The sequence below is a fragment of the Arachis duranensis genome, chromosome 8, assembly GCF_000817695.3.
Source record: "Arachis duranensis cultivar V14167 chromosome 8, aradu.V14167.gnm2.J7QH, whole genome shotgun sequence".
In the NCBI taxonomy this organism is placed as follows: Eukaryota; Viridiplantae; Streptophyta; class Magnoliopsida; order Fabales; family Fabaceae; genus Arachis; species Arachis duranensis.
Window position 1 is genome coordinate 29,038,480 of NC_029779.3, and position 26,432 is coordinate 29,064,911.

The following is a 26,432-nucleotide window of genomic DNA, read 5'->3' on the forward strand; positions in this document are numbered from 1 at the left end:
TTTATAAACATGCTTCTGATTAGGCTGTTGGATTTCAAATTTTATGGATGCCATAATGTATTTGACTTAATTATTGTCTCCTTTCCATTCTGTTAATTTGATCTGTAGTATGATGGTGGAATGAGTAGTGATAGGGAGCCAATGGCTTAAGTGTACAATGTGTACAATCTTTGATCTATGAATAAAATGAACATCACCCATACTATCCAAAATAACCATCCGAATAACAGGAATAATAAACATCTCATGTCATAAAACCACTCATCCCAAAAATTTAAGCTGATTTTGGGATTCACCAAAGATCGAACTCTTGATTTTTTTTTCGGATCTAGAACTCTAATACCATATCATGAATCCACTCATCCGAAAAGCGTTAACCTGACAGGACAATATAACACTAATGATCATATCTCTAATACTTCCTATACTTTCTCATATAAGGTGACCGAATTGAGCTCCTTGTTAATAAGATAGGAACAATGCAAGACAATGCGTTTCACTGCAGGAAACACTTCGAATCTCTTTTGATGGAAAATGTCGGATTCTCTTTTCAACCCCCCCCCCTCTCTCTTCCTCATGATAGCTGAAGATGGGAGGTTGGTTGGTTAAGTGGACTGTTGGACAAGGAAGTGCAACCTTTGCATCAAGAGTGGACAACGATTTATTTATTTTTGATGGGGAAGAATGGAGGATTGAATACTTTTTTTGCTTCAAATGTCCTATTTAATAGATGTGAATAATATACAACACACACAAACACACACACACATTTTTATGTGAATTGGTGTATACTATAATCGCACTAGAAGAGTTGGAAGTAGATAATACCAAAGAAAAAAGAAATGAAGACGTATAAGATTAATTGCATTACTTTACTCATCTGTCGTTTTGGCTTGCCGACTGACCTATAAGTTATAATATTCCCGCAAAGTAACCGACTCCATTTTAAAACTTGCGCCAAAATGGATGTGGATGCATAAGTTAGGGGAGTTATCTCTATGATACCTCTTTGTCTGTATATGGTTGATGTTCCCATCTTCCAATTGCCATTTGCCAAACTCTCTTTCCTAAACGCTTCTCCCTTTCTCCTTAGTTTCTTTGGAGTTCTCTCCTTCTAAGCATGGTTACGACAACTGTTACGTTGTTTACCCCACCACCACCTACCAAAGCCACACTTTCCTCATTTCCCCTCCCAAAAACTCATTACACATCAAGTTCATCATGTTCTTCAACTTCAAGAAAGTTCAGAGTCAGGGCCTACAGCAACACCAGCAAGTTTGGAAATTTCCTCCACTTGAAGCCTGCCCATCAACCTGAACCCTTGGATTTTGATCTCCCATGGTGCCATCCTTCTGATCGATCTCATTTTGACGTGATCATCATTGGTTCTGGCCCTGCAGGCACTCGCCTAGCAGAGCAAGTTTCCCGCTATGGAATTAAGGTTTGTTGTGTTGATCCTGACCCTCTCTCCATGTGGCCTAACAATTATGGTGTGTGGGTGGATGAGTTTGAGAGTATTGATCTTGAGGATTGCTTGGATAAAACATGGCCGATGGCCTGTGTTTATATTAATGAAAGAAAGACCAAGTATTTGGACCGTCGTTATGGCCGAGTTAGTAGGAAGAAGCTTAAGCAGAAGTTGATTGAAGGGTGTGTCTCCAATGGGGTTAAATTTCACAAGGGAAAGGTATGGCAAATTCAGCATCAGGAGTTTGAGTCAACAGTTCTCTGTGATGATGGCACAGAACTGAGAGGGAGTTTAATTATTGATGCTAGTGGATTTGCAAGTACTTTTGTAGAGTATGATAAGGCGAGGAACCATGGTTTTCAGATTGCTCATGGGATTCTGGCTGAGGTAGATGATCACCCTTTTGATTTGGACAAGATGGTTTTGATGGATTGGAGGGATTCCCATATGGGGAATGAGCCTTACTTGAGAGCTAACAATTCCAAGTTTCCTACTTTCTTGTATGCAATGCCTTTCAGTTCCAATCTGATATTTCTTGAGGAAACTTCCCTTGTTAGCCGTCCGGTTTTGTCTTACATGGAGGTGAAGAAGAGGATGGTTGCAAGGCTAAGGCACTTGGGAATCAAAGTGAACAAGATATTGGAGGATGAGAAGTGTTTGATTCCAATGGGGGGACCTCTTCCTAGGATCCCTCAGAATGTGATGGCCATTGGCGGCACTTCAGGGATAGTACACCCTTCAACAGGGTACATGGTGGCTCGAACAATGGCCGTTGCACCATGTGTAGCCACAGCCATAGCAGAGTGCCTTGGCTCAACCAGAATGATCAGGGGGAAACAGCTCTATGCTAAGATTTGGAATAGCATGTGGCCAATTGAGAGCAAGCTCAACAGGCAATTCTACTCGTTTGGAATGGAGACTCTGTTGAAGCTTGACTTGAATGGATCCAGGCGTTTCTTTGATGCATTTTTTGACTTGAAACCTTACTATTGGCAAGGGTTCCTCTCTTCAAGATTGAATCTAAAGGAACTCGCTTGGTTAAGCATTTCACTCTTTGGACATGCTTCAAACCGTTCCAGGTTTGACATCGTAACCAAGTGTCCAGCACCATTGGCTAAAATGATGGGCAATATTGCCTTGGAATACATTGGATGATGCAAGGTTGTGAAACATGTACCATAATCAATGTATTTTCATATCTTAGTCGTAGCTGAAGTTGGATATTGATTTGTCGAACTTTGTTCCAAAATAATTTAGCTGTTGGAAATTATTTCAGATTTGTTGAATGTGAAACAGACATGCATCCACATCACAACCTATGCAAAGAAAGTTTGATTCTTTTGACCGCAAGTGTGCCTTTTTCTAATAGTGATAGTGTTCTTTATGCATAGGATAGGCTTAATCCTGTTTTCTCCTATAACGAAGTTCTAAATAAAAGAAATATTAGATTAATTACCTTACATTATATAGATGCATCTATAAACAACACGAATAATTTTGAAACTAGTGCATTGCTACAACTAACTACAGCCTGAAGAGAAAAAGAACAAAAGGAAGCATGAAACAAGAAAATGGCACATATACCACAGAAACAGAAAGAAAATGTAGCACAGCAAAAAATTGATGGTGGGCTAGATAATGGGGTGGTTGAAATTTCATAGGCGAGTAGTGAAAACGCTGAGGATGGTCATGCTTTGGTGGTAAGGTGTGATTTGGTTTGGTTGGTGAAATCTGAGGTACTGTTGGAGGGGCCTTAAGCACTGGCGGATTCTGGTGAGTGATTCTCTGAGCTGGTGCTGGTGCATGCGCCTCTCTTCCAAGCTTTGTCGTCGAGGAAGGTGTTGAGAGCAAGAGTTGGTGGGGTTGGGAGGGAGGAGGCAGTGGTGGCGGATATACTCTTGGAGTTGGTCAATGAGGCAGAAGAGGCGGTTGACGTGGCGGCGGCATTGGGGGTTGGGGTGGTGGAGGTGGAGATGTGTGAGCCAGGTGGAGTGGCGGAGGTGGCGGAGGGCCACCGAGATGCGGTGGAGGGGGAAGTAAGAGGATGAGGGTGGGTGGCGTGTCCCTGAGGTAATAACCATTATGAGTGTGTTAGGAACATGGGCAGGAAGAAAAGTAAGACTAACATTTAGCCATATATAGAGGGGAGTTAGATAATTGTTTGAGGTACTCATTTTGTATTGTATAGTAAGGTAACACATTTTTTTCTTAATATTTTTAAAGAAATATGTATGGATTTTATAATGTAGGGGATAAATAAGTACAAATAATATATCTAAGAGTGAAGCATTGACAGTGGCATGTGTGAGAGTGAGATAGAAAGATATGGGTGTGATGGTGGTAAGTGTCAACTTCAGCTGCGGCAAAGTGGTGGGATGGAAATAATATGTGTCTGTCTTGATTGAAGGCGAGGACTGAATTTATGGCAGTGCTAACTTTGGGGCCTCATTCATGGTTGGCACTTACCACTTAAAAACACTGGTTTTGGTTTGTGTCCGTGTGCTGACGCTGCTCTGCTGCTTCTTTTCGGCTTTTCCTTGTTGGTTTATGCACTTGTCACTCCTTTCGTCGTACCCTTTCAAATTTGAACGATCTTTTTTCTAATCAACATTTTTTATATTTATGGATAAATGAATAAGTGCCCAATTAAGTCACTCTTTGCATAAATCTACAATTTTTAGTGAACAATCAAGCCAAAGACAGCGTTTGTTTAGTATGTTGAGCCACAATCAAGAGATAAATACCCAAAATTTATGTATTACATAAGTCATAAGATATGGGGAGACTAAAATATAAACATAAGAGATAAGACACATTTTTTTTTGACATTTTTATCTCTAATAAATTTGAAAATTCCAACATTTGCCCTATATTCTCTCCCTTCTCCCTCATCCCCTTCCCTACTTCCTTCCTCCTTTAGTCGTTCATCCTACTGTATTTCCCTTCTGCTTCTTCTGCATTGCCATTTTCTTTTGTTGCATCACTTTTTTGTTTTCTTCTTCTCTTCCGCCACTTCTCTACTTTTGTCACACCGCCTCTTCTTCCTCTTTTTAGCAACTATTCTTGCCTGAAAACCTTCTTTTTTTAATATTTTTATAAAAGAAATTATATAAAAACACTATTTATATATAATATACTAAATTTAATGTTTAGAATAGTATTTAAAATATGTAAAAATATCTATAATAAAATATAACAAGTTAACAAAGTTTAATAACTTTTAATTATAAAAAATTATATATTATTTATATTTTAATAGAGTCAGACAAATTTAATAAATCAATTAGACTAAATTATGACTTGAACATAACCTATTAATAAATTAAAGCTTTTAAATCAATCGAAGTTTAGATCCATGACCAATCAAACTAGTTTAGACTAAACATAAGCATAAGTGATAAATCTCTCTGTCTAATTTATTCTCCTTCCTATTTATTTTATGAGAGATTAAACTAGTTTAGACTAAACATAAGCATAGATCATAGCCCCTCCACCCAACCTATTCTCCCTCCTAGTAATGGTGGTGGAAGATGATGATGAATCTAATATATATATATATATATATATAACTTTGGAAAGCTTTCCAATGCTCCAGTCAACTTTTTTGGATCTTTGGTGATCCAGGGTGCAGTACCATTGAGATATATTATTAAAAATGTTGAGGGTGCAGATTTATTAGGATTATTATAGTGTAGAATCATAGAAAAAGGCTGCAAGGTGTTCCCAAAACCTATTGAAAAGGTGACAAGCAAAAGCTACAGGAGTTTTCCTAGTTTGGGGGCAGCTGTAGTGTGTTGTTAATTTATTGAGCCGCAGCTATTAAGCCAGCGCGGTAGTGGAGTGATAGCATGGAGTTGGTTTTTTTGTGGATTAAATGGGCCTGGTTGTTTATGTTGGATCGGGTAAGTTATAAAAACCATGTCCCACCCCCATTTCATTACCTAGCGCAGCCATCGTAGAAGAAACTAGAAACCCCGCTCTCTAAACGCGATACCCAACCCCAGGCAGTCCTCCCAGGACCTCGCAAACCGTCGAAATCGCGCGGAAGCAGCACCTTACAGCCACTCCCAGTCCCAGGAACCAACGCCCCCTAACCCCATGCGAGTCCCGTTGAAGAACCGCCTCCAAGCAGCTCCGGAGAGCCAAGAAGCAGCGTGGACCATCCCCTCCCAACAGTGGCATACCGGCGAACCTTACCCATTCGGAGAGCCAAGAACCTTAATACCTGGCAGATCCAGTAGTTCCAGCTGCATGCATCATCGGGATAGAAATGGGTTGCCCTTGTTGTTTGATACCTAAGTGGTGGGGCCCATCTTATCCGATTCAGGTGTGTGATATTTTTCTTTGTTGATGTCAAACTTCGTTTAAATTTGGTTAATCTGAAATCTGTTTGATAGAGGCTGAGAGAGATGCCTTCCGACGGATCTGAAAGTCGGTTGTATTAGGTGGATGAAATCCTGAGTGTTTATGTCAGCGATTACCTAATCGAGTGTGCAGTGTGGTGGGACAAGTGTGGGAAGCACACCCAGACCTTGGAAAAACTGTAAGTATAACCACCTGTATTCGGAGATCCTGATGTTCTAGTTTTGGTTATGAAAGAGGTTATGCGTTCGTTGAATCTATTTTATATAAATTTTTGGTTATAGAATACTGCCGGAATGTATGGGATGAGAGATCTGGATGCAAAACCAATATTGTTCTGCCATAGGCCATTCAGTCAGGGTGTATCAATTGGCGAGGTGAGTGATGTTGAAGTTTGTCGTTGTGTCATTTATATTTTTTAATCAGTTGATGATTGGCTTAGAATTATTAAATAATTAATTAAGAAGGGGATTAGTGCTGGTAAATAAATTCACAAATAGTTGTTTGGTGCCCGAAAATGGTGAATAAGTTGATGATTCGGTTTGTTTCATGTTGCATCAGAAGTTGCTGGTTTTTTGGTTACGGATTATTCTGCCATTTAGAGATCAAAGAATTAGTGTAATGTAATTCGACAACTTGAATATTGTTGGACCTACCAGCTGGGGACGGAATAGAAGTAAAATGGAGGTAGAGAGAAGATTTTAGCATTTGTTTGAATGAAGGTTGTTACGGAGTTGTATATTTATCGGCGTTAAAGCAAGATTATTTCGTTGTTTTTGAGTATAACGGGGAATATAAATTTAAATTCCCGGTGATTCATTTGAGTGACTCCGATATTGATTATTCAAGTTTGATAAGTTTCCATGAAGATGACCGCCGTATGGGAAACAATTTTCCTATTCATATGATGGTGATCAATATGGAAACCTCTGAAACTTGAGTAATCAATTTCGGAAGCAGTGAAAGGAATCGCCGCGGATTTAAATTTAGATTATGCTTTGAACTTAAATGCCACGAGAAACTCTTGCTTTAGTTCCGATAACTGTACAACTTTGTCTCAGCCTTCCTTCATTCAAACACTATCATTTTTTTTCTTGCTCCATTTTACTTCTATTTCATCCCGGTTGGTAGCTCTAACAATATTTGTTTCCGCAGGCTGTTGGAAAATTTCTGTTTTAAGAAATTCGATGCTACCTCGTGATGGTGGCAACAGGGTCTATAATGATTGTTGTTAGCACGATATCCAATAGGAATGCATGAAATTGAAACTGATATGATTTATGATCTCTTTTGCCTTCGAATTATTACGCAACAGAAATAAAAAATGCAGTAACTTATTTTTAATGTGTACGTCTTTGTTGCTGACTTCCCGAGGTCGAGGCCCAGAAGAGGGGATAAGAAAAGGCTGCGTTCGCACATTGGAAGAGACGTGGAAGAATACAAAGGTTATGCCGACATGTACCTTGGTCCTTGGCTAGAAATCATGTTTTCGTCAGGAGGGAGGGGCACGTGAAGTAATTTAAAGTGACAAAATCTCACAAACGGGAGACACATTGTGCGCAACATGAAAAGGGGCTTTTGTTGGAGAGGTACATATATGTTGTTGACAGCTTGTTTTAGTTTTGCTACCTTATAAATTTCAAAGCATGACATGGCGTACACGTGATTGTGTTTTTTGACTTCGCTGGCCACATTAGGCTGCATATATTCAGCATTTTCCCCTTGTTGGAAAGAAACTTATTGAATTTAACGTTACTCTACATTTCTTTAGACTGTGTATATTGTTTTCGCGGGAATTTTTGTTCTGTTCTTCCGTGTTATTTGCACTGAAAGCTTTATTAGCATAAGAGCAATGTTGCATCTTTCTCCATTGTTTTGTCTTGGTTCTTCAGTTTTAGTATGTAACATATGTTCGGTGGTTTTTGTTCTTTTACATTGTTGGAAGGTGCAAGTTCGGTTCTCTCCGTTTTGCTATGGAACACAAAACATGGGTTTTGTGTTTTGTTTAGTGGATGGAAAAGACACGCTTTGCTCTCTTGGCTGGAACCCATGTTTGTCTTCTAAGCTTATCCGGTTACTGTATGCTTCTGTTTTGTTCTTGTTTTTCTTTGTTGTTTTACTCCATTGTTCTGACATTGTTTCTTCTTCCCTTGTATTGAAATGTTAAATATTTTTTTGAATCGTTTAAAGAGGCTCGCTTTAGTTTCTGTTGTCCCTTTAAATACTTTTGTTCTCGTTTGATGAAGAACATAGAAAAGAGGATGAACCACTTTAGCTGTTTTGAACTTTGTTTTTGCCAACTTTATGTTATGTATTGTTCTTTTGGGTTGATATTTTTTTAGATTTCCACAGGTAACTTAAATTTTAACACTTTCAACTCAATTGTTTCACTTGCATGACAGGTGGTTGCTATAAGAAGTTCTTCAATTCATCACAGAATATTGAATGTATAAAAGAAATGTCTGTTTCCTATAAATGTAACAACCGGGTTGTACAGAAGTTTATATGTATTTAGAGTTCGCTTCAAGGAAGAAATACAGTCTCAATTGAATGCATGAATGTCAATAATCTAACCATCATTGGAGTGCACAAGTATTTTAACTTGGACAATTCTTGTCATGCCATTCCTTTTCCCCATGTCCATTTCATCAAGCCTCGTTTTCTACTTCCTAGTAGGGCTGAGAGATGAATTAAACTTCTTAATGTACTTTGTGGTATAGATTTTCATGTATCTTTTAGCAAGTGAAGCAATTATGTTTGTCACGGAAGTTGTTTATCGTTTTGCTGTGTTCATTCTATTATGCAGATAATAATCTCTGCTTATTGGTTGTAGGTGTCAGAGAGTCGGTACAGAATTTAGTAGGGATAAATTCGCCTTACTTGCACCGCTGCATTGTACAGTGAAATTATTTTTTATGGATTTTGCATTTCCTCTATCAGTTTTCAGTTTATAATGAAATTTTTTAGCTGTATGTGTTTCGCCAAATTATTATCATTAATTAAATTTGTGTCATTTTCAATCCCCAAAGGAAGCAGATCTTTAGATCCTTGTCGTTTTTTCTTGTGACTTACATTGGGGTGGTTATTTTGTTTAGGGTAAAAACAATTTTTTTTTTGTTACAAAACGTGTATGACGTTTTGTCTCTCTCTGTAGAAAAAAAATATATTATTCAAAAACGACGTTTTCTCTTTTTATATTTTACTTTAAAAATATATTTGTTTTACAAAACCGCAGTAACGTTATGAAAATGAAAATGAAGAAAAATTATCGCATTTCACATTAAAATTGTCTATATCTAAGAATCTTATGCTGTATTACCGTATGTGTTCAGATGACGTAAACAGAGGAGGAGGAGGGTAAATGAATTAACGGATTAAAGTGCTAAAATGACGTATGAACAATTATACTTCGCTGAGTTAACAACAGTTATGCTGGAATAATAACCTGATGTTATGCGCGAAGTGAACATTAGACTAATTAATACAATAGAATATACGTTAAAAAGTAAACCACGGAAGACAGTGAAATGTTCGACTGCTACAAAGCAGGCAACACATGGTGGTAGGTGCTGTTATAACTAAGGTTAAGACGGGCCTACTTCCTAACCAGAGTTAAGTATAGGACGAAGATGGTAACGATTATAAATAGGATACACCGGTAGGGATTTTGTTGCCGGCGCCTCTGGTTGGATCGGTTGGTTTGACGGACAGTTGGGTGGTTGTCCCCTCCTTCAATTTGACGTTGCTCCTGTATGCCTTCGTCGAAAGGGAGTAGTTGGTCAGGAATCGGCGATGGGTGGTGCCGAATGGATGTTGCATCAATTTGATGCAGTAGAGGACTATTGTTGGTGAGCTGAGTCTGTGATCGTCTGCCAGATAGAAATTGTTGGAACGCCATACGAGCTTCATCGATGGTTTCGTAAGACTTATGTAGGTTGCCGCTAAATTCGTTAACTTGGGTATGACAGGTCGGCCAGGAACTATAGATACCAGGGACCCTCCCTATGAAAACAACATAGTATTTCTTCTTCGCACGGACCATGTTGAGATTCCAAGGGAGAGTTGTGTTGAGTATGTTTAAGATGGGATGTTGGTTTCGGTGGTTTTTAAAGGCAACGACGATGGCTCCTGTGATTTGAGCACGAAATTGAAATTGTGCAACTGTAATATTTCCAACGGTTGGAAATTTATCGACTGTGGGGCTGACATGTGTCGTTTTGCAAGGAGCATATAGTAGCCTAACTTTTGGTTTGATGAAGGACAGGGTTCCGGTTGAAAAAAAATATTATTAAATAACATATAAAATTCAATACTTAATTATAACAAATGAAAGATAAAACAAGTATGTAATTAAATTGTATCGACTCATTTATTTAACGTTTAATATACAGGTTATAATTAAACTGTATTAACTCATGGGAGGTTGACGAAGGCTTGCAGCTCGTAGTCTGCACGACACTGGATGCAGGGGATATGAGCGGCCCCTCCGAAAGCATGGACGGAGTTTCGCTCTGCTGCACGTCTGCGATAGTCATACAGAAGAGGCATATGGCCCCTAGTCGAGCACCTCGGTGCGGCACAGACGGTGTGTTGTTCTTCTATACGGGGCATTTGGACCTCACCTGGCCACGAGATTGTCAGAATTGAGAAGCACATTGCCTTACAATCACCGAGTGATCCAGCCGCATCAAGCTCGCGATACATTTCCAGCCCTTTTTGTTTTTCGTCGTTCCAGTCCGTGCGAAGCAGCAACGTCATGGTCAGTGCGTATTTGGCTGCTGCATGGCCTATACTTGTTGCAATTTTCAGCATCTGGATGCCAACGTTTTCGTTACGTCTGATGAAGAGTTCCCGAAGTGCCTCCCGAAACAGAAGCTCTGGATGGCCAGCTACCATGCAGCGATCAAAGAATCTCCTTGCCTCCGGGTTGAGGCACCACCACCAAGGCGTGGCATGCGGTGGTGGGATGGAAACACTCCGGTGAACAATATCGGCCTCTCCCGCATCGTGTGCAGCCTTACAGGTCATCCTGAGACTGCACAGGGATCGGATGGAGTCTGTCGCAACTTTAATGGTTATTGCTACCCAGATGTCGTTCGGAATGAAATCGATATTTGAACAACAGTCGATTGTCATTTTCAGTTTGTTCCTGTTGGTACCTCTTTCGATATGGATGGGGATATGTCTTTAGAGTATAGGGTTTGGAGTGTGGCATAGGAGTGTAGGCTCTATATTTATAAGTCCACCTATCCTGTTGGAAACCTGAACTTGAGTGTAGCCGATACGTTGTGAGTAACGCATGCGTAATATTAAACGTTAGAGTCAGCGTAAGTGTACTATGGTGAAAACTGAAAACTGTATGGGGAACGGCATTAATTACTGGAAAAGAATAGATGACCAAGAAGATTTTTGAACAATGTTCCCCTAGCACTCTCCTTATTAAATTTACTCTATTAATGTTATCATAATACATTGTTCAGCCGTTCTTAAACAAAAGTTGTTAGTTAGGTATACTTTTGTAAACCTGTTGTGGGATACATAATTCCACGTGCAGTCAGAAGAATGTTAAAGTTTCGGGCAGATACTTAGCCGTTTAATATGTGAATAGTTAATAGTTAATTATTGATGTAATCTGCATAGTTTATGGTAGTTTAATATCATGGATGTCAACTTCGTGTTCTGAAAATTTTTTCGTGTATCACATAGAGAAGAGATTATGAGACGCGTTTAATGTGAGATAAAAAAGCGTTCAACATATGGTGGAGGGTGGGAAAAACGGATAGGTGAGGTTAATGCATTTATTATCGAATTTAAAGCCCTGGGGAAGCGGTGTGACTGTCGAATGACATAAGTGTGTATACACAATTGGATTGGAGAATGTGATGAGGCATGTCATATATAAATATAAATAAGTTTGATGTTTGAGATTACTCCGTTGTTGACGAATTTGTTAATAAGATTGAAGGTTGTTACATCCTTTTGTGTGTGCATCGCTGTTCATTGGGTTGGAACAATGTCGAGCCCCAGCATTGGTGATGGAAGTGGTTCTTCCGAAGGAAGTGGCCCTAGCGCCCCTCTCCGCTACCACGGTAGGGGGTTTCACCTTATCTTCTTTCCCGGTTATCCTTTACGTTTACTCATTTTTATTGTTTTTTGTGGTTTCGAACTCTAGACGTTGTCCCCACCCTGAATCCTGACCAGTTTGTCATCATGGAGGACCTTGAGCAGACGCTGCGGAGGGCATGTGACGCCCTTAAGACAGAGCCTCCGGTGTTTGAGCCCCGCGATTGCGTATCCGTCCAGTGCGTCCGCTACTATGGGTTTCTGGTTCGTGTGGTGGGCCCACCGGACGGAGTCAACTGTGTGGCCTACGGCAGGTTCTCCGCCGACCAACGCATGGCCAGGCAAGATGCCGCTTTATCATCCCTGCAAGCGGTTGTTGGAGAGTCTGGGAAGGAGATCCTCGACTACAATTACTACGTCGCTCAGAGTTTGAGGGAACGTGTTATGGAGTTGGAGCGGATATGTAGTCTGTCCGTGGACTCCCGTGTCGCTGAACTGGAGGCTGAGAACGCTCGCCTAAGGGATCGCCTGGCTTCTTGGGACACCTTGCACGACCGTGGATAATGTTGGGTTGGTGTTGGTCTTACCCTTAACTGTTTCTGGGGTTTCGGGTTTGTTGGTTACGGTTATTGGTTGACGGTTTTAGGGTTTGTGGTGAAGGGTTTATTATCCATGTTTTTGGGTCGTGACTCTAACATTTATCTCCTTATTGCGTTATTACGTAATACTTACAATCTATTTCTTTATGCGTGGTTCACAACGGTTGGCACAACAAAAAAAATTATAAATATCGTTAGATGCAGCTTCGAATATGATATTTTATATTCAATGCATATATAGTCATGAAGCTAGGCATTATTTTGTTATAAATTATAGTGCATTGCTTTCAATTGAAGTTAAATTTAAATTCATTCCAATCATGGTTGAATGTTTTTTAGAGATTCAAGTTTAACATTTAATACGGACTAAATTGAAGAGCATACAAATTACTATCATAAATGTGTTAGCCGAAAGCCCGAAAGGGTAGAAAGTGTTTGCTGGATGTTTGTGAAAACGGATTGTGGACAATTATTGTATTTATTATGGGATTGCAATAAGTCCCTTGTCAACTGGTGTCATTAGGCAGTTCCAATTGGAATGGAGACGCTGAGGACGTGGTCTGCGGTTTGGTGTATGGTGTTTGGTGTTGATGTAGTCAATATATCCCTAATTTTGTTATTAGTAATTTTGCTAAAGTAAGTAATAGGGTTGCTAATAACAACAAAATTGTTTTAAAAACCTTGTTTACCTGGCAATTTTAAAACAGCTGCTGCAAAAATATTTCGAAACTTCAGATATTGTCCCCATTTGATTTTTAATAATGTGGAATGTGTTAGCATCATTATAATGACTACGTATGTGGACTTTCTCGTTATTTGATTTAAATTTTTTTAAAAGAGATGGATTGTAACGATGTCTAATGTTTTGTATCGATGAAACAAATAAAGTTACAATGAAGGTTCCTTACAGATTCTTCGTTGCTATAATAATAATAATAATAATAATATTATTAATATTAATAATATTAATAATATAAATCATAATAATCATAGTAATAATAATATTAGTAATAATATTGGTACATTTAAAGTTTCTTAATATCGAAGTTAGTTTTCTCAAAAATCTTAAAATTTTTTTCTTTTGAATAAAAGAGTAATGATATTGTGGTAAGAATACAATATAACTATGATGCGAAACGGGTAAAGAACTATGAATGGAAATAAATAATTAAAAATAACAAGCATAAATTAGGTAAACAACCTTAAATATTAAATATCGGGCATCGTTAGACATTTTTTTTTTAAAAATTTAAAATGTTACGATTTAAGTAGATTACCTCAAATTTTAAAATATAACAACCTAAGAATATAATTTAAAATTTAAAAATACCAACCCTTAATAAAAAATGTTTATAAATTAAAATAATTAGTTGTAAATAACTTGAAATTTAAAAAAGTAACAACCTAAGCGAATAACGCAAATTAATTTTAAGATTTTGTTGTCTATAAGCTTGCTAATAAAAAATCGAACAAATAAAAAACGTGTAAACGAATCCGTGATTATCGAGAGTATAAAAACTGAGAGAGTTAAATATATATTATAATTGAAGTTAATGATTAAAACAATATGTGCATATCGCTACGTTTGTCTAAATCTACACTAGTTATAACGTGAATTTAGTTTCTTAGAAAACTATAACTCATTTCTCTTGTTTTTAAATAAAGGGTAATTTATAACATAATAAGAGTAAAATGTAATCATAATTTAAAAATAGTACAAATTACCAACACAATGATTTAATTTATTATTAAATCGTTTAATTAATTCAAAAATGTAACCAAATTGTATACCTAATAACCTAATAAAGCGTATTTTCAAATTAAAAAATTTTATAAATAAGAAAATAAATATTATTCATTTCAAAAATTTCGTTTTAAAATTTTTAGTGGCAACTGGCAACACCTTAATTATTTTTTCTCGCCCATTAGGCACGAAACCGATTGGCTTCTAGAAGAAGACTTCATCAAAGGCTGACGGCACATTCTTCTAAGCACTGCAATTCTCAACACATTACTTCCCTGAATGAATAAGATAAGATTTCGACTTGATATCCCCTCGATTCATATGCTATCGACTCTGAACCGGTTCTTCTAAGTCAGAATATCCCCTTCATCGACTGTGTTGGTGCCCTGACGAAGAAATGGCCGAAGAATACGCCAAAGGTGATGCCCTTAGGGTTATCAAAGCTGCAGGAGAGATGTCACGGCCGATGGCAGGAATATCGACTCCGCTTCTTATTTTTGCGATTTCTTGTTATGCTAATCTCCGGATTTTGTTTTATCTTACGCGGACTCCTCATGTTCCCTTCTATGCAGCGTCTGCCTATACCGAATGGGCTCCTCCCCAAAGGTAGCAACCATCTGTACGTCACGGTCGCCGATGGGTCAAACCATTCTTACAAGATTGCATGCACCCCAATGGGTGGAAAGAGATCACTCTCGGCAAGGGATGGCAGAGGTTCTATCATGAATACAAGCTACAACCATCTAACATTCTGCTGTTCAAGCACAATGGCAGAGACGACTTCAGCGTTCGCATTTTCCAGTCACCGGGGGTGGAAAGGACGTATGATACGTCCGGTGATGACTCCGGCGACGAAACACCCCCCAGGCGCCCAGGAAACGTACACCCGCTACTCAAGCACCCCGGCGGCGAGTGGGATGTATCAATGTCCCCAGGAGCTCAGCTGCAGCTGAGGTGGAGCAGACATTTCAGTCCGAGCACCCCTTCTTCATCATGCACATCACGAAAAGGCTCTTGGGCATCCACTTCCTGGTAATGGCTTTGCCTCTCCACTCAATATGCATCTATTTCTTTGTTTAAGTTTGGGGACCACATTATCTGTTTTGTTCCCATTAACTACATATGATTCTCCATTTTGGTTTGGCCAGCCAAATGTGCCGCACTTTGGAGACGACGTCAACGATGATGCCTTGGTAACTCTGAGAACGGGGGAGATCTCCGTCCGGGCCGTCTACAGAAGATACGTGGGCAAAAGAAGGCGTAACTCTGGCAGCATTAGTCAAGGGTGGGCGGAATTTTTGAGGAAGTGCAACATAACTGTGCCCAAGCTGGCCGTCTTTGAGATCTCCCGAACCCAACCAGAGTTGGAGCTGTTGGTCCAATTTGTTGATTTTGAATGAATCAACGTGGGTTGAAGAGGATCCTGACTTTGTTATTTTGGATTGTCCTGTTTGATTTCTCAAAAACTTTATGCCTTGTCTTGTGAATGGTGATGTATTGCAACAGCTACACTTAACTCATTTTGTTGACGATACAATGTTCTGTCCTTTGACTAAGTTGTTTTGACACAATCTATGTTCCTTATATTAGTTTACAGTTTCAATTCTCACATGACCATGGATGTTTTCAACATTTATGTGCCTTTTCAATTCCCACCTAACGATGCAGCCTCTCTATACTTATTGATTTTAACTTTACTCTCAAGTTTCCTCCATTGTGTACATTGTTGTGGCGCAGAGGCTTTTGTTCTGTTATGTTCTCTTTTTTGCATTGAAACATTTATTGGCATTCGACAAGTGTTGCATCTTTCTGAATTGTTTTGTCTTGGTTCTTCACTATTACTGTGTGACATAGGTGACAGAGGAATCTTTTCATCTTTCTCAGTGGTTCTTGTTCTATTTACATTCCTGGAAGGTGCAAGTTCCGTTATTTGTTGTCTTGCCGTCAGCATTATTTGGTCCGGAGAAAAAAACATGTGTTTTGTTATTTGTTTACTAGAAGGAAAACACACGGTTACCTCGGTTGGTTGGAAGCCATGTCTCTATTATAATATCTAATGTTTATCGTTTTGCTGATTCCATTTTATTATGCACAAAATCATCGCTGCTTAGTTGTTGTGGGTGTCAAAGGTTGGGTTCAAACTGAGCTGTTTATTTGGAGTACTTGCATAGTTGCAGTGTGTTTTATCAGTTGACAGAGTGTCGAACAACAGCAAAATTAGGTTCTTTTTGCAACACAAATGGTTAACTGAACGACGTTTTAATCGGAAATTACTAGGGAAAAAAAATACACTAGTATAAATCGTTTCACACCATGATCCTTTCACTATTTAAGCACACGAAAGTATGTTCAAATTCCCCATAACGTTAGGTGTTACTCAATCCCATGTTTCATCAGGACATAGCGTAAACATAATGAGAAACAAAATAACTCAAACATGAAGTCTTCACAACCCTACATAAATCTTCTCTTAGATACACGGAAATAACAAAGTTTCAGCAAAACAAGGGATTAGAAGCAAGAAAGCAGCGTTTATCTCTGGGTTGTTGCCATGATTTTAACTTCAAGCTATGGGGTGATGCAATCAAGGCTATTGTCGCAAATAGATTCAAGCATGTGTATCTTAGACTCCAGCCTCGTGATCTCTTTCCGAAGATGCGCGTTTTCCCTCTGCAGAGACTTAGCACGAAGATAGTTGAAGTCTCTGACGTCATTACCAGTGTATGCTAAAAGAACCCACAACATGCTGAACGCGGCGTCCTCCCTCGCGTCATCCTCCAGTACCGTGTAACGACCCTTCGCCCTTACGTTTGGGCCTAACGGGTTTTCAGGGATTATAACATTGAATGCATAAATTGGACCCAGATCCCGGTGGAATTTTTCCTCACGAAAGAAACAACGGGCTGGGTATTTTAGTGTCATAGCAATACATCGATAGCTAGAGCTCCATGCTGTTGCTAAGGGCGAAGTTATGCGACGCACACTCATCTGCTGGGATCATTGGCACTCCTGTAATTGCACAAAGTATAGGCTGAACATGGCAGTGTATGGTCTCTCAAAAAATGTATACGTTGGTTGTTAATAAGCTAATTATGAATATAGTGACATTCGTGGAAAGGTAAATCAGAACTTTACCACCAACAACACAAGCTACGCGTCCTTCGAATGTTGGTAGGGTTCTGGGCTTCCGCAGTGGTGATTCCACTGTGCCTATCTCCGACATCATTTCCGCAATGGCCTCCTTGTCCGCCAGCAGCGTTTCCATCCTTGATTCGTAGGCGTGAAGTGCGAGGACGTAACTATTAAACCCGGTGTACTCCGGTTCGGGGTGGTTGAGAATCTGCGTGTTGGCTTCTTCAAAGGATATGTATACACCCGTGTTGTGTCCCTTGGTGACAACGAAAAATGTGAATTGCTTCATGGTCTCCTCCATTGGGCCCCGACAAGCCAGGCTGAGTTAGTAATTCTTGGGTTTTTACGGTGGGAGGATTTGGGGAATGAAATGTTGATTGGTTTTGCTTCCACCCCTTTCAGCAGAAGAATTGTCTTTTTATGGTTAACCAGACTTCTTGGGGAAGCTTTGAAAGTGATATTTTGGATAACAACACCCTTAAAAGCATGAAATCAGCGTCCTCTCTCGTCAATCGCGTCACATCAAATTCTTTATCTGATTGATGTGTCAGTGGTTATTCGACAAACCTACCCTATCCGGATCATCTAAGTTTTAAGCAAGTGGATACAGCAGTTTGTGTTGACGTGTTATGAATTTCAATTCCTAGGGCTCCTGCTACCGTATAGTACCGGGTTGATTTCATGCCTTGGCCACTAGCTTGGTAAAGGCTATGAGAGTTAATTTTCCTGAATGGGAGGTACGGTATGTGAGTACAGACGTTGTATGCTTGCAAATCTATGGTCTTTGATGGGCCACGGACTCGTGCTAGGAGGAGGGAGTTGGGTTCAAATCCCGTTAATGTATTGAAGACAGGAGCCACTACATCATTGGAAATATAAGGATGTGACACGAGGAAATAAAATTGTAAATTTATTCACCTATATACAAATATAGAAATAAATTATAGTGAATTTTCATATGATGTTGCCATAACAAATTGCAGCCTGATATTTAAGTTTAGGGTTTAGGCTATGTATTCTTTAAGTTTCACTCTTTATTCAGCCTTGAAATTGAAAATATTATTATCAAATAAAATTTAGATAAAAGCCATTCGTAATTATATGGATAAAATTTTTAAGTTAACCGTTAAAAATATCATTAAATGTTAATATCATTTTCGAAAAAACGCTGATATTATTATTGTTTTTTTAATATTTACAAATTTTTGTTACGTATTTTAATAATTATGCTCTTAAAAATACGAAAATGCATGTTTCTATAAAATCGAATTTGTTTTCAATTGTCAAACATCCTAAAGCATAAGGTGAGACAAAAAATAGATCTCAACCACATCCAAAATCATAAATCAGAAGTTTTAGTATAAGCGTTAAAAATAAAATTTAATTTTTTATATCTTATTCGATAAAATTAATCTAATTTCTGTAAACTATTTCGTATTCGTTGAATGTTATCATTGCTTATTTGAACATTGATGCTTTTAAACATATTAAAATGTATGTTTGTAAAACGTGGTTTTTTTTCCTTTTAATTAAATATGCTACAACTTAAATAGTTTTTAAACATTTGATTTTAAATTTTTAAATAGCAAATCTCAGTTTTATTTAGTTTATCTTTCGGACGTATATATATTTTTTAAAAGACACTTAATCTATTTGGATATATTTCAATTAGTTTGTTTTAAAACTTTTCTAATAAATGGGTGATTAAAGGACCGTTTTCAAAGGATACTTAGTCGGACTGTTATTCTTAATAGGAGAAAGTCGGCATTGACTGTAATTTACTCGAAACAAATGTTATCTTCGTTACTGTAACGAAAGCAAAATGAAATTTAAACCTTACAAAAACTAGATATGATAGGTAGGATAATAAATTAGTTACAATGAAAATTTATTTATAAGGAGACCGGAAATATTAGGGGTGGAGAGTTGCCAGGCTTCCTGCCAGGGAGCTTCAGCACGGCCTGTGTTTGGCCTGGCCTGTTCCGCTCTATTATAAAAAAGGGTGCCGGGCCCGACACTTTTTAGATCTTTAATACGTTAATGGGCCAGTCCCAATCCAATTAACTGTATAACGAGCCTGACGTGTTAAGCGCAATGTGTCGACTGGGTTTTTCATAATGGGGGCCGTAAATATCGCTTCAACGTCGCTCGAACCTACTCATCGAATAATAACGTTTTAAATTTAAATTATCACGTATTTTTTCTTATTATGTCTAACAACTAGAGTTAGCAAGGAACACAAATAGAAAAATAAGTTGAAGATGTTAAACACGAATTACGTTCAAAAGTAAAGTACGTCAAATGCGTACAAATCATTAGTAACGTTTCGCTGTAAGTGTAGAAATATGACAAATATGGTTAGGGTTTTGAGACGTTTCGAGTAAGATATTATTGGGTTGTTGTGTTGGTTTGTTGCGCATTGCCCGCCGATAAAGGGTTAAATTTGAAAACAGTCCAACCGCACTGGCAACCCGACTGAAATATTGATATGTGAATCGAGTCTGTTTTCTATAATGTCCCTCCCATGGTTGCCAGAACCAAACCTGTTGTCGACCCGGTCAGGTCACTGGGTGACTGGGTCAATGATTAAAGCAGTTGTGTTATATAATATATAGATTTATGATCATATAGAATCACAACTTAAAACCCGAACATGGTGGCGTTACTTATTCGAACCTCCCAAGCAGAGCCGGGTTCAACACAGCCTGTATTCATTGCTGGAAATTGGAAGCACCATAGCTCAGGCCGGTTTCATCGGGTTTGTCACGTGATGCCAGGGTTTAAACGCTTTGAATATTTATTACAATAAAAGAGCCAACCGAAATGAGGAGACCAAAGGTCCTTTGGTTTTCTAGCCCAATATGGCGATCCGGTCTAGTTATTACAAATATGGTTTCGTTTATGTCGTTGCATTGATGGAATTATCTTTAAGTTACTGTACTAGACTAAACCAATTATATGTTTATTAAAAAATTTTAAGCTGTACTATTGAAATTATCGGCAGTTCATGCATAGAGTTGTCACATTCAGTTGATTTTTCCGGACATTAATTTGTCGTCGAACCAGTGCGCCCCATTCGTCTAGATTGCATGCGCGTGGCTGGATGGGTTGGGGCGGCTTGTCCCACTATGCCACTCCTTGTTAGGAGGGTTCTTAACTTCTTACTCGACTTGTTGCTATCCTCTGGGAGAGCCATCTTGGAGGAGGGAAGAGGTCAATAACACGTTGAGACATTAATTTCTTTTGAAATATATATACTTTGTTCGGTTAACAAAAATTTTATAGAATTCAAAAAATCAATTACAATTAACTTTAATTCTAAAATTTAATGATTTTAAACATTGTTAATGTTCAATACGAAGAGAATGATAATTTAGTATTTTTCCACGCTTATATTGAATTGATTATACTGAATTAAATTATATAGATGTCTTTGTTAAATTATGACTTTGGATAAACTTAAATCTATTTTTCAACTAGTTAAGGTATTTAAACAAAAGTAAATCGTATATCTCGATATTTTAATTTCTCTACCACATTGCTGTACCGTTAGCTATAAACTTAGTATCGTACCCACGAAAACATCATAACACTTATCCAATACTGATTTAAACAAAACTGCATTAACAATTTTCTTTATATTATTAACCTGACCCAAAATTGTTTCCTACAAAATTATTTTGTTGTAATTAATATTATTATAATCGATGAAATTCGACACGATAAAACTGCAAAAAGTTTATTTATTACTATAGTTAAAACTTTTATTTTGAATTCTATGAATATTAGAGCATGTCTAATGATTATTGTAGATTTAATTTAACTTTAAGTTCAGTTCCGTTATGTATTCAATTGTCGTGCATGAAGCCAGTATATTTGTTCCAAGATGTTAAAATCCAAGCAGATCCAAATGAAACCGCTTATCCAATTCCATCCAACCCGGAACTGATTAAAACCGAACTAATTTCGATCTGATCGCATTGGAATTTTTTACAAACCGCTGCAATCGGTCGGATTTCGGATCGACTATCCATAACCATCCCAATCCAATCCGAACTGCACAATGTCTGATAATCTTATTTTATTATATTAGTATTATATTTAGGATTATAATTATAACAGGTTTAGTTTAGTAAACATTTTTTACGTTATGCATATATAATTATTATTAAATTAAAATTTAAAGTTCAAAATGTAATTTTATTTTTATTTTAACTAACTTATAATTTTGATCTTATGTTATGTTACCGTTGGAATTGCCAACCTCTGGAAGGCAACACTGTTCAATTTCTTTACAAAAATGCAAGTGATTCAAGAAATATATTGTGAACATTGAGTATTTCCACATAGATTGTCAAGGGGAGGGTAGCACTGAAATAGGTGGATCAACCTGATAGGGTCACATCAATCAATGTTGGCACCCACGCTTCAGTGATGGGATCTGTATAAAATCAAATCTTAGCTGAAGCAAGAGGGGAACACACAACCTAAACGACGCCTAACCACGGGACTCCAGCCAATTACCAAAGGCAGACATTACCCTCACAGAGCAAATGGCAAGAATGGACGACGATGAGAATCAGCCGGGAGAATCCCAGGAGACTGACACCAATGATGCGTAAGCTACATATTGTTTCGTCTATCTTGCTTCTCCCCTGTGGGTCTTGAGAAGCTTACATCTTCTTGGGCCTAAAGGGTTTTTCAAAATATTGTGTTTGTTGTTGTTTATGCATTTTGTTTAATTTAATAACAATTTTGACCTTGTCTTCTAGTGTTGTACCCGCGATAGATATGGGAACCCTTCGAAGCGTATCCGTCGCGGATGGAACGTCGACGCTCAATCTAGAGCTAACGATGAACGTGGTACGAATGACACTGCTCTCTAACATTGTTCTACCCTGTTACCTTTGTTAGAAAGGGGATGTTGTTATTATGTGTTTCTAACCAGATTTTTGGTACAGAGCCCTAATGGTGGTGAGGGAGAAAACCTAACTGAAGATCCGAAGACCCAACATGATGGACTACTGCTCCTCGCAGTGAAGCTGCTAGAGGTACCTGAGCCCTTTTTTTTAAAAAAATAACTTTAATCAAACTTTGCTCGACGACATATTAATGAAATGTGCCTGGGTTTGGAACAAAGGCACCACCTTTCGTACCATATATTTCACATGCCCTGTTTGAATGAACATGTGGTGATCCATTTATCGTCCAAACTTTTGACTAACTATTGTTTGACCGTAGCAAGAAAAATTTCCCACGTCACCATGTCTTACCAATACCACCTTTGACCCATTCTAACATGGTAGTTAGCTTCAAAACTGGTATTCAAATGCGATGATATTTGTTGTTTGTGTTTTTGGTTTGTTGACTGAGAACACAGAAGATCGATGCGCGGACAGTTGCTTTGGAGGACCGCATGTCAGCACTGGAGCGACCCACGTACCAGACAGGGAAGTCCGTTACTGAGATCCATTCACTACTAACCACCCAAGGAGGGAGTCCAACTTCAGCGGCCGCTATACCATCCACAGCAGCGGCGACAATGCCAGCTGATGGTTATCCCGGTATTCAGGCCAACATAATAGGGCAAAGGCAAAGTGTAGGAGCAGTTACTAAGGATATTGGATCATCAGCAGAACAACTGAATAGCTTGGAGAAAGGAAAGGGGTTGGCCATGTCGAATGTTATTCCGTCGCTAGACATAATCGTGCCAAACTCTCCTGGTTTTGACGACGATGTCATCATAGACGAGGCACTTTCAACTCCTCGCCCTGTGAAGGTCATGAACAGTTCAGCCCAGCCAAAGCGACCACTTGCGCAGTACTGGTGCTCTGGTGTGCCTAAAAGGACCACTCACTCTGGGACCATTACACATGACTCACTTGACGGAGTCTGTGAAAAAGTTAGTTACACCCTTGATAGCTTAACTAGCACCCTTTATTTGTCTTATAAATAAACGACTAACAAATGACACCGATGCTGTGCAGATTTACAGGGACCTACCCAGCATGTCTAAGCTTGAGTGCACAACAAAAGTATGTGAGATGTTCTCTCTCCCAGAAACATGCGGCATTCCACTGAAAATTCCAAAGTTGGAGCCAATCGATTCTAACCATATCATTGGGGAAGAACAGCCTGACTGTAGGAAGTTGGCAACCACTCAGCAGAATAGCCAGGCGAATGTTAATGTTTCTTCTATAGGGGTTGGGAGTGCATTCAAACCGTATGGAATGGTGAACGTAATGGAGTCTCCCGTGCTATTAATTCCACTGGCAAGACTCCCCACCATTGAATGCTTAATACACAACTAATTACGCAATTAATTTATTAGTAGCTTATTTCCTGTGACTAACTAACATTGTATTGATTTTTCTTAAGGGATTCCAAATGGTTTTTAGGCCAACCGTGCACATGGACCTGACACTTGACGAATGCAAGATGGCCGCCTACATCTATAGAAAAAATGATCAATATTTGTAGGGATAATATGTGGTTATTAAAATCTTTAGAATGTACGTAATATTTTTTCGTAGATAGCGTTGTAATGGAACTGTATCTACTTTCCCAAATACCAGGGAAATGTTGTTCAAGTTCTCAACATTGGAAGTTCCTAGAGCAGGATTCCACTCCTTATCGCCGGTTTATATGCCCAATGTTGACGTGAGTACAACCCGACGGTGCCGTTAATATTAGAAATATGATATGCATAAGAACGCTGAAACATTTGTTTTCCTTTGTGCATAGATTATGAACATAATCCTTATGAGCGCGTCCATGCAAGCCTGCTGCGTTCTGCCACCTCGTGTTTGGTACACACCTTCGGTGTTTGCCGATGACGTCATAGCTATGAGGCCATTCGAGGTCATTAGAAGAAAATACATGAACAGATGGATGCCGGCAACTACTTGTCTCGAACATGTTGTTAACGTAACCTATAACTACACCTTTGAACATTTTTCATTCAACTTATAGCCTATCATTCATGTTTATGTGTTGACAGGTTTTGGTCCCGGTGTGCGAAAAGACATACACCTGGTACCTGATGGTGGTGGACGTTAAGCATGGTAGGGTGTACTGCCTAGATATGACAAGAGCTCCGGAGCACAAGGAGCGGAGGGAACGCAACATGCAAACCATTGTTAGTCTAATAGAATTTGCACAACATTCTACCTCACTGCAAATTGTCCATAAGTTTTACAGTTGTGAATGCGGTTATTATTCTGTGCCATCTGACTACTCTGCTTTTCTTGCATGCAGCTACTAATGCTCGGCCAGTTTTTCAAGCTGGAATCTAACATGATGAGCTTTTCCCATGTTAGTGCTGATCCGACCACTTGGGGACCAATTAAGTATCCCGATGGAGTCCCAAGTTACCAGGAATGGTAATGATTTTTTTTATAACGTGTCATATCTCCATGCCCGAAGGAATTCGTGATTGAAATGACATTTTCCGAATTTGCAGCGACGATTCATGTTTGTGGATTTTGAACTGGATCCAAACAGAAGGCAAATTCAAAGTTTCCAACCTTCCTTGGCAGGTTCGTGATCCATTATCTAAGCATGTTGTGTCTCTATTAAGGAGTACATGCATTTTAACCCTTTATTGTTCGTGACAAGCAGATGGACCGGCTGAAATTGAGGATGAAAACTGCAACAAAGATTGTCCTTTTGGATTGTAACGAGGTGAGGGCAACAGTGATCTCCAAGGCAGATGTAGCGTGGAGGAAGGTTATTCGCATGAAGGACTGAAAAAATTTTCAAATGTGGCCGAAAGACACATCGCTAGTGCATTTTGTTATAGATTAACGTTTGATTACAAGCAGGAAACTGCGATCTAAGTAGAAATCGTACTAGTTGTTTAACTATCTTCTATTTGGTATTGTGTGGTATATGTATGTCTGGTTCTATATCTGTATGATGGCTACTTTTGTGTGTGGATACTAGTGGTCCTGTCGACCGACTAGAGCACAATATCCACACCCCCCAAGGTACACCAACTGTCATTGAATGGGGGTCTATGGCCAATACGTATTTGTACCTAGGTTGTGGCAATTTGCTTGCCCTTCATGTTATATATGGCTGCTGGCTGCTTTTGCTAGGAAAACTATGTGAACCATATGGAGTTTATTAATGAATGAAGTCATACGTAGTTTACAAGTAATAGCAGGAGCAGTCCCCATTATCCACTCTGCAGCAATATTATGGTATGGTAGGAAATGAAAATCATAAAAATTGTTTGGGAATAAGTTTTCGTTATGATTAAAAAGACACAACACTCCTTCATCCTTACCAGTATTGATTATATGAATAACATTTAGGAAACAATAAAGATTGGTTCACTATTAATAATGATAGCTTATTTTGTTTAAAATAATAATAACTTAAATTCAAGCTCTGATAGAATAAAGGTTTTTTGTTCTACTAAAGTGTTAACATTGTTACATTTCAATTTCATTGCTTTGAAACTATTACCTATTATGAAATTAAACAATAATGAAGACTCTTTTAGGTTAAAGCTTCATTATTTTTGAATCTTACAAATATCAATTTTTGAAGCCAACTGAAATAAATGTTCAGATTATATAAATTTTTGAAGCCAACTGAAATAAAAACTTGTAATATTTTCATCTAATGAATGGTTTTCAAGCATTGTTTTGTTATAAGGGTATGATTGCATATAATTCAAATACAGAATCTGGATCCGTGTATTCGTGGACCAATGAAACACCGATCATGAGGTTACTCGACAAACCCCATCTGAAACGGTTTACCGGTTATGACATTGAATATATATATATATATATATATATCAATAAACCCAAATGGGTGAAAGGGCTTGACCTTCATGCACGATTTAAGTCACTTTTGGGGAAATATGGGAACACTTCACGGTTTACATTACCTAAATCAATACATTCATGCATCCATTCTCAACGCAGAACGTCAATATCATGGGTAACATCACGTAAAATACAACTAATCCGCATAATCCCGTCCATTATGGAATTTATAATTCGAATCCACAAGGGACCTTGTGTTCTTACCAATAAACGGCAGTACGAGC

At 38.5% G+C, this 26,432-nt stretch overlaps 2 protein-coding genes across 2 annotated transcripts; one reads left to right on the forward strand and one right to left on the reverse strand.

Annotated features, from left to right (window-relative positions):
* The first annotated feature begins 972 nt into the window (after window positions 1–972).
* On the forward strand, window positions 973–2,738 carry LOC127741079 (capsanthin/capsorubin synthase, chromoplastic-like). Its single transcript, XM_052252547.1, has one exon. It carries the CDS (start codon window positions 1,121–1,123, stop codon window positions 2,621–2,623), a length of 1,503 nt encoding a protein of 500 aa, XP_052108507.1. The 5' UTR covers window positions 973–1,120; the 3' UTR covers window positions 2,624–2,738.
* Window positions 2,739–10,243: 7,505 nt separating this feature from the next.
* Window positions 10,244–10,966, reverse strand: LOC127741240 (putative F-box protein At1g67623). Its single transcript, XM_052253322.1, has one exon. It carries the CDS (start codon window positions 10,964–10,966, stop codon window positions 10,244–10,246), a length of 723 nt encoding a protein of 240 aa, XP_052109282.1.
* Between the last annotated feature and the right edge of the window lie 15,466 nt (window positions 10,967–26,432).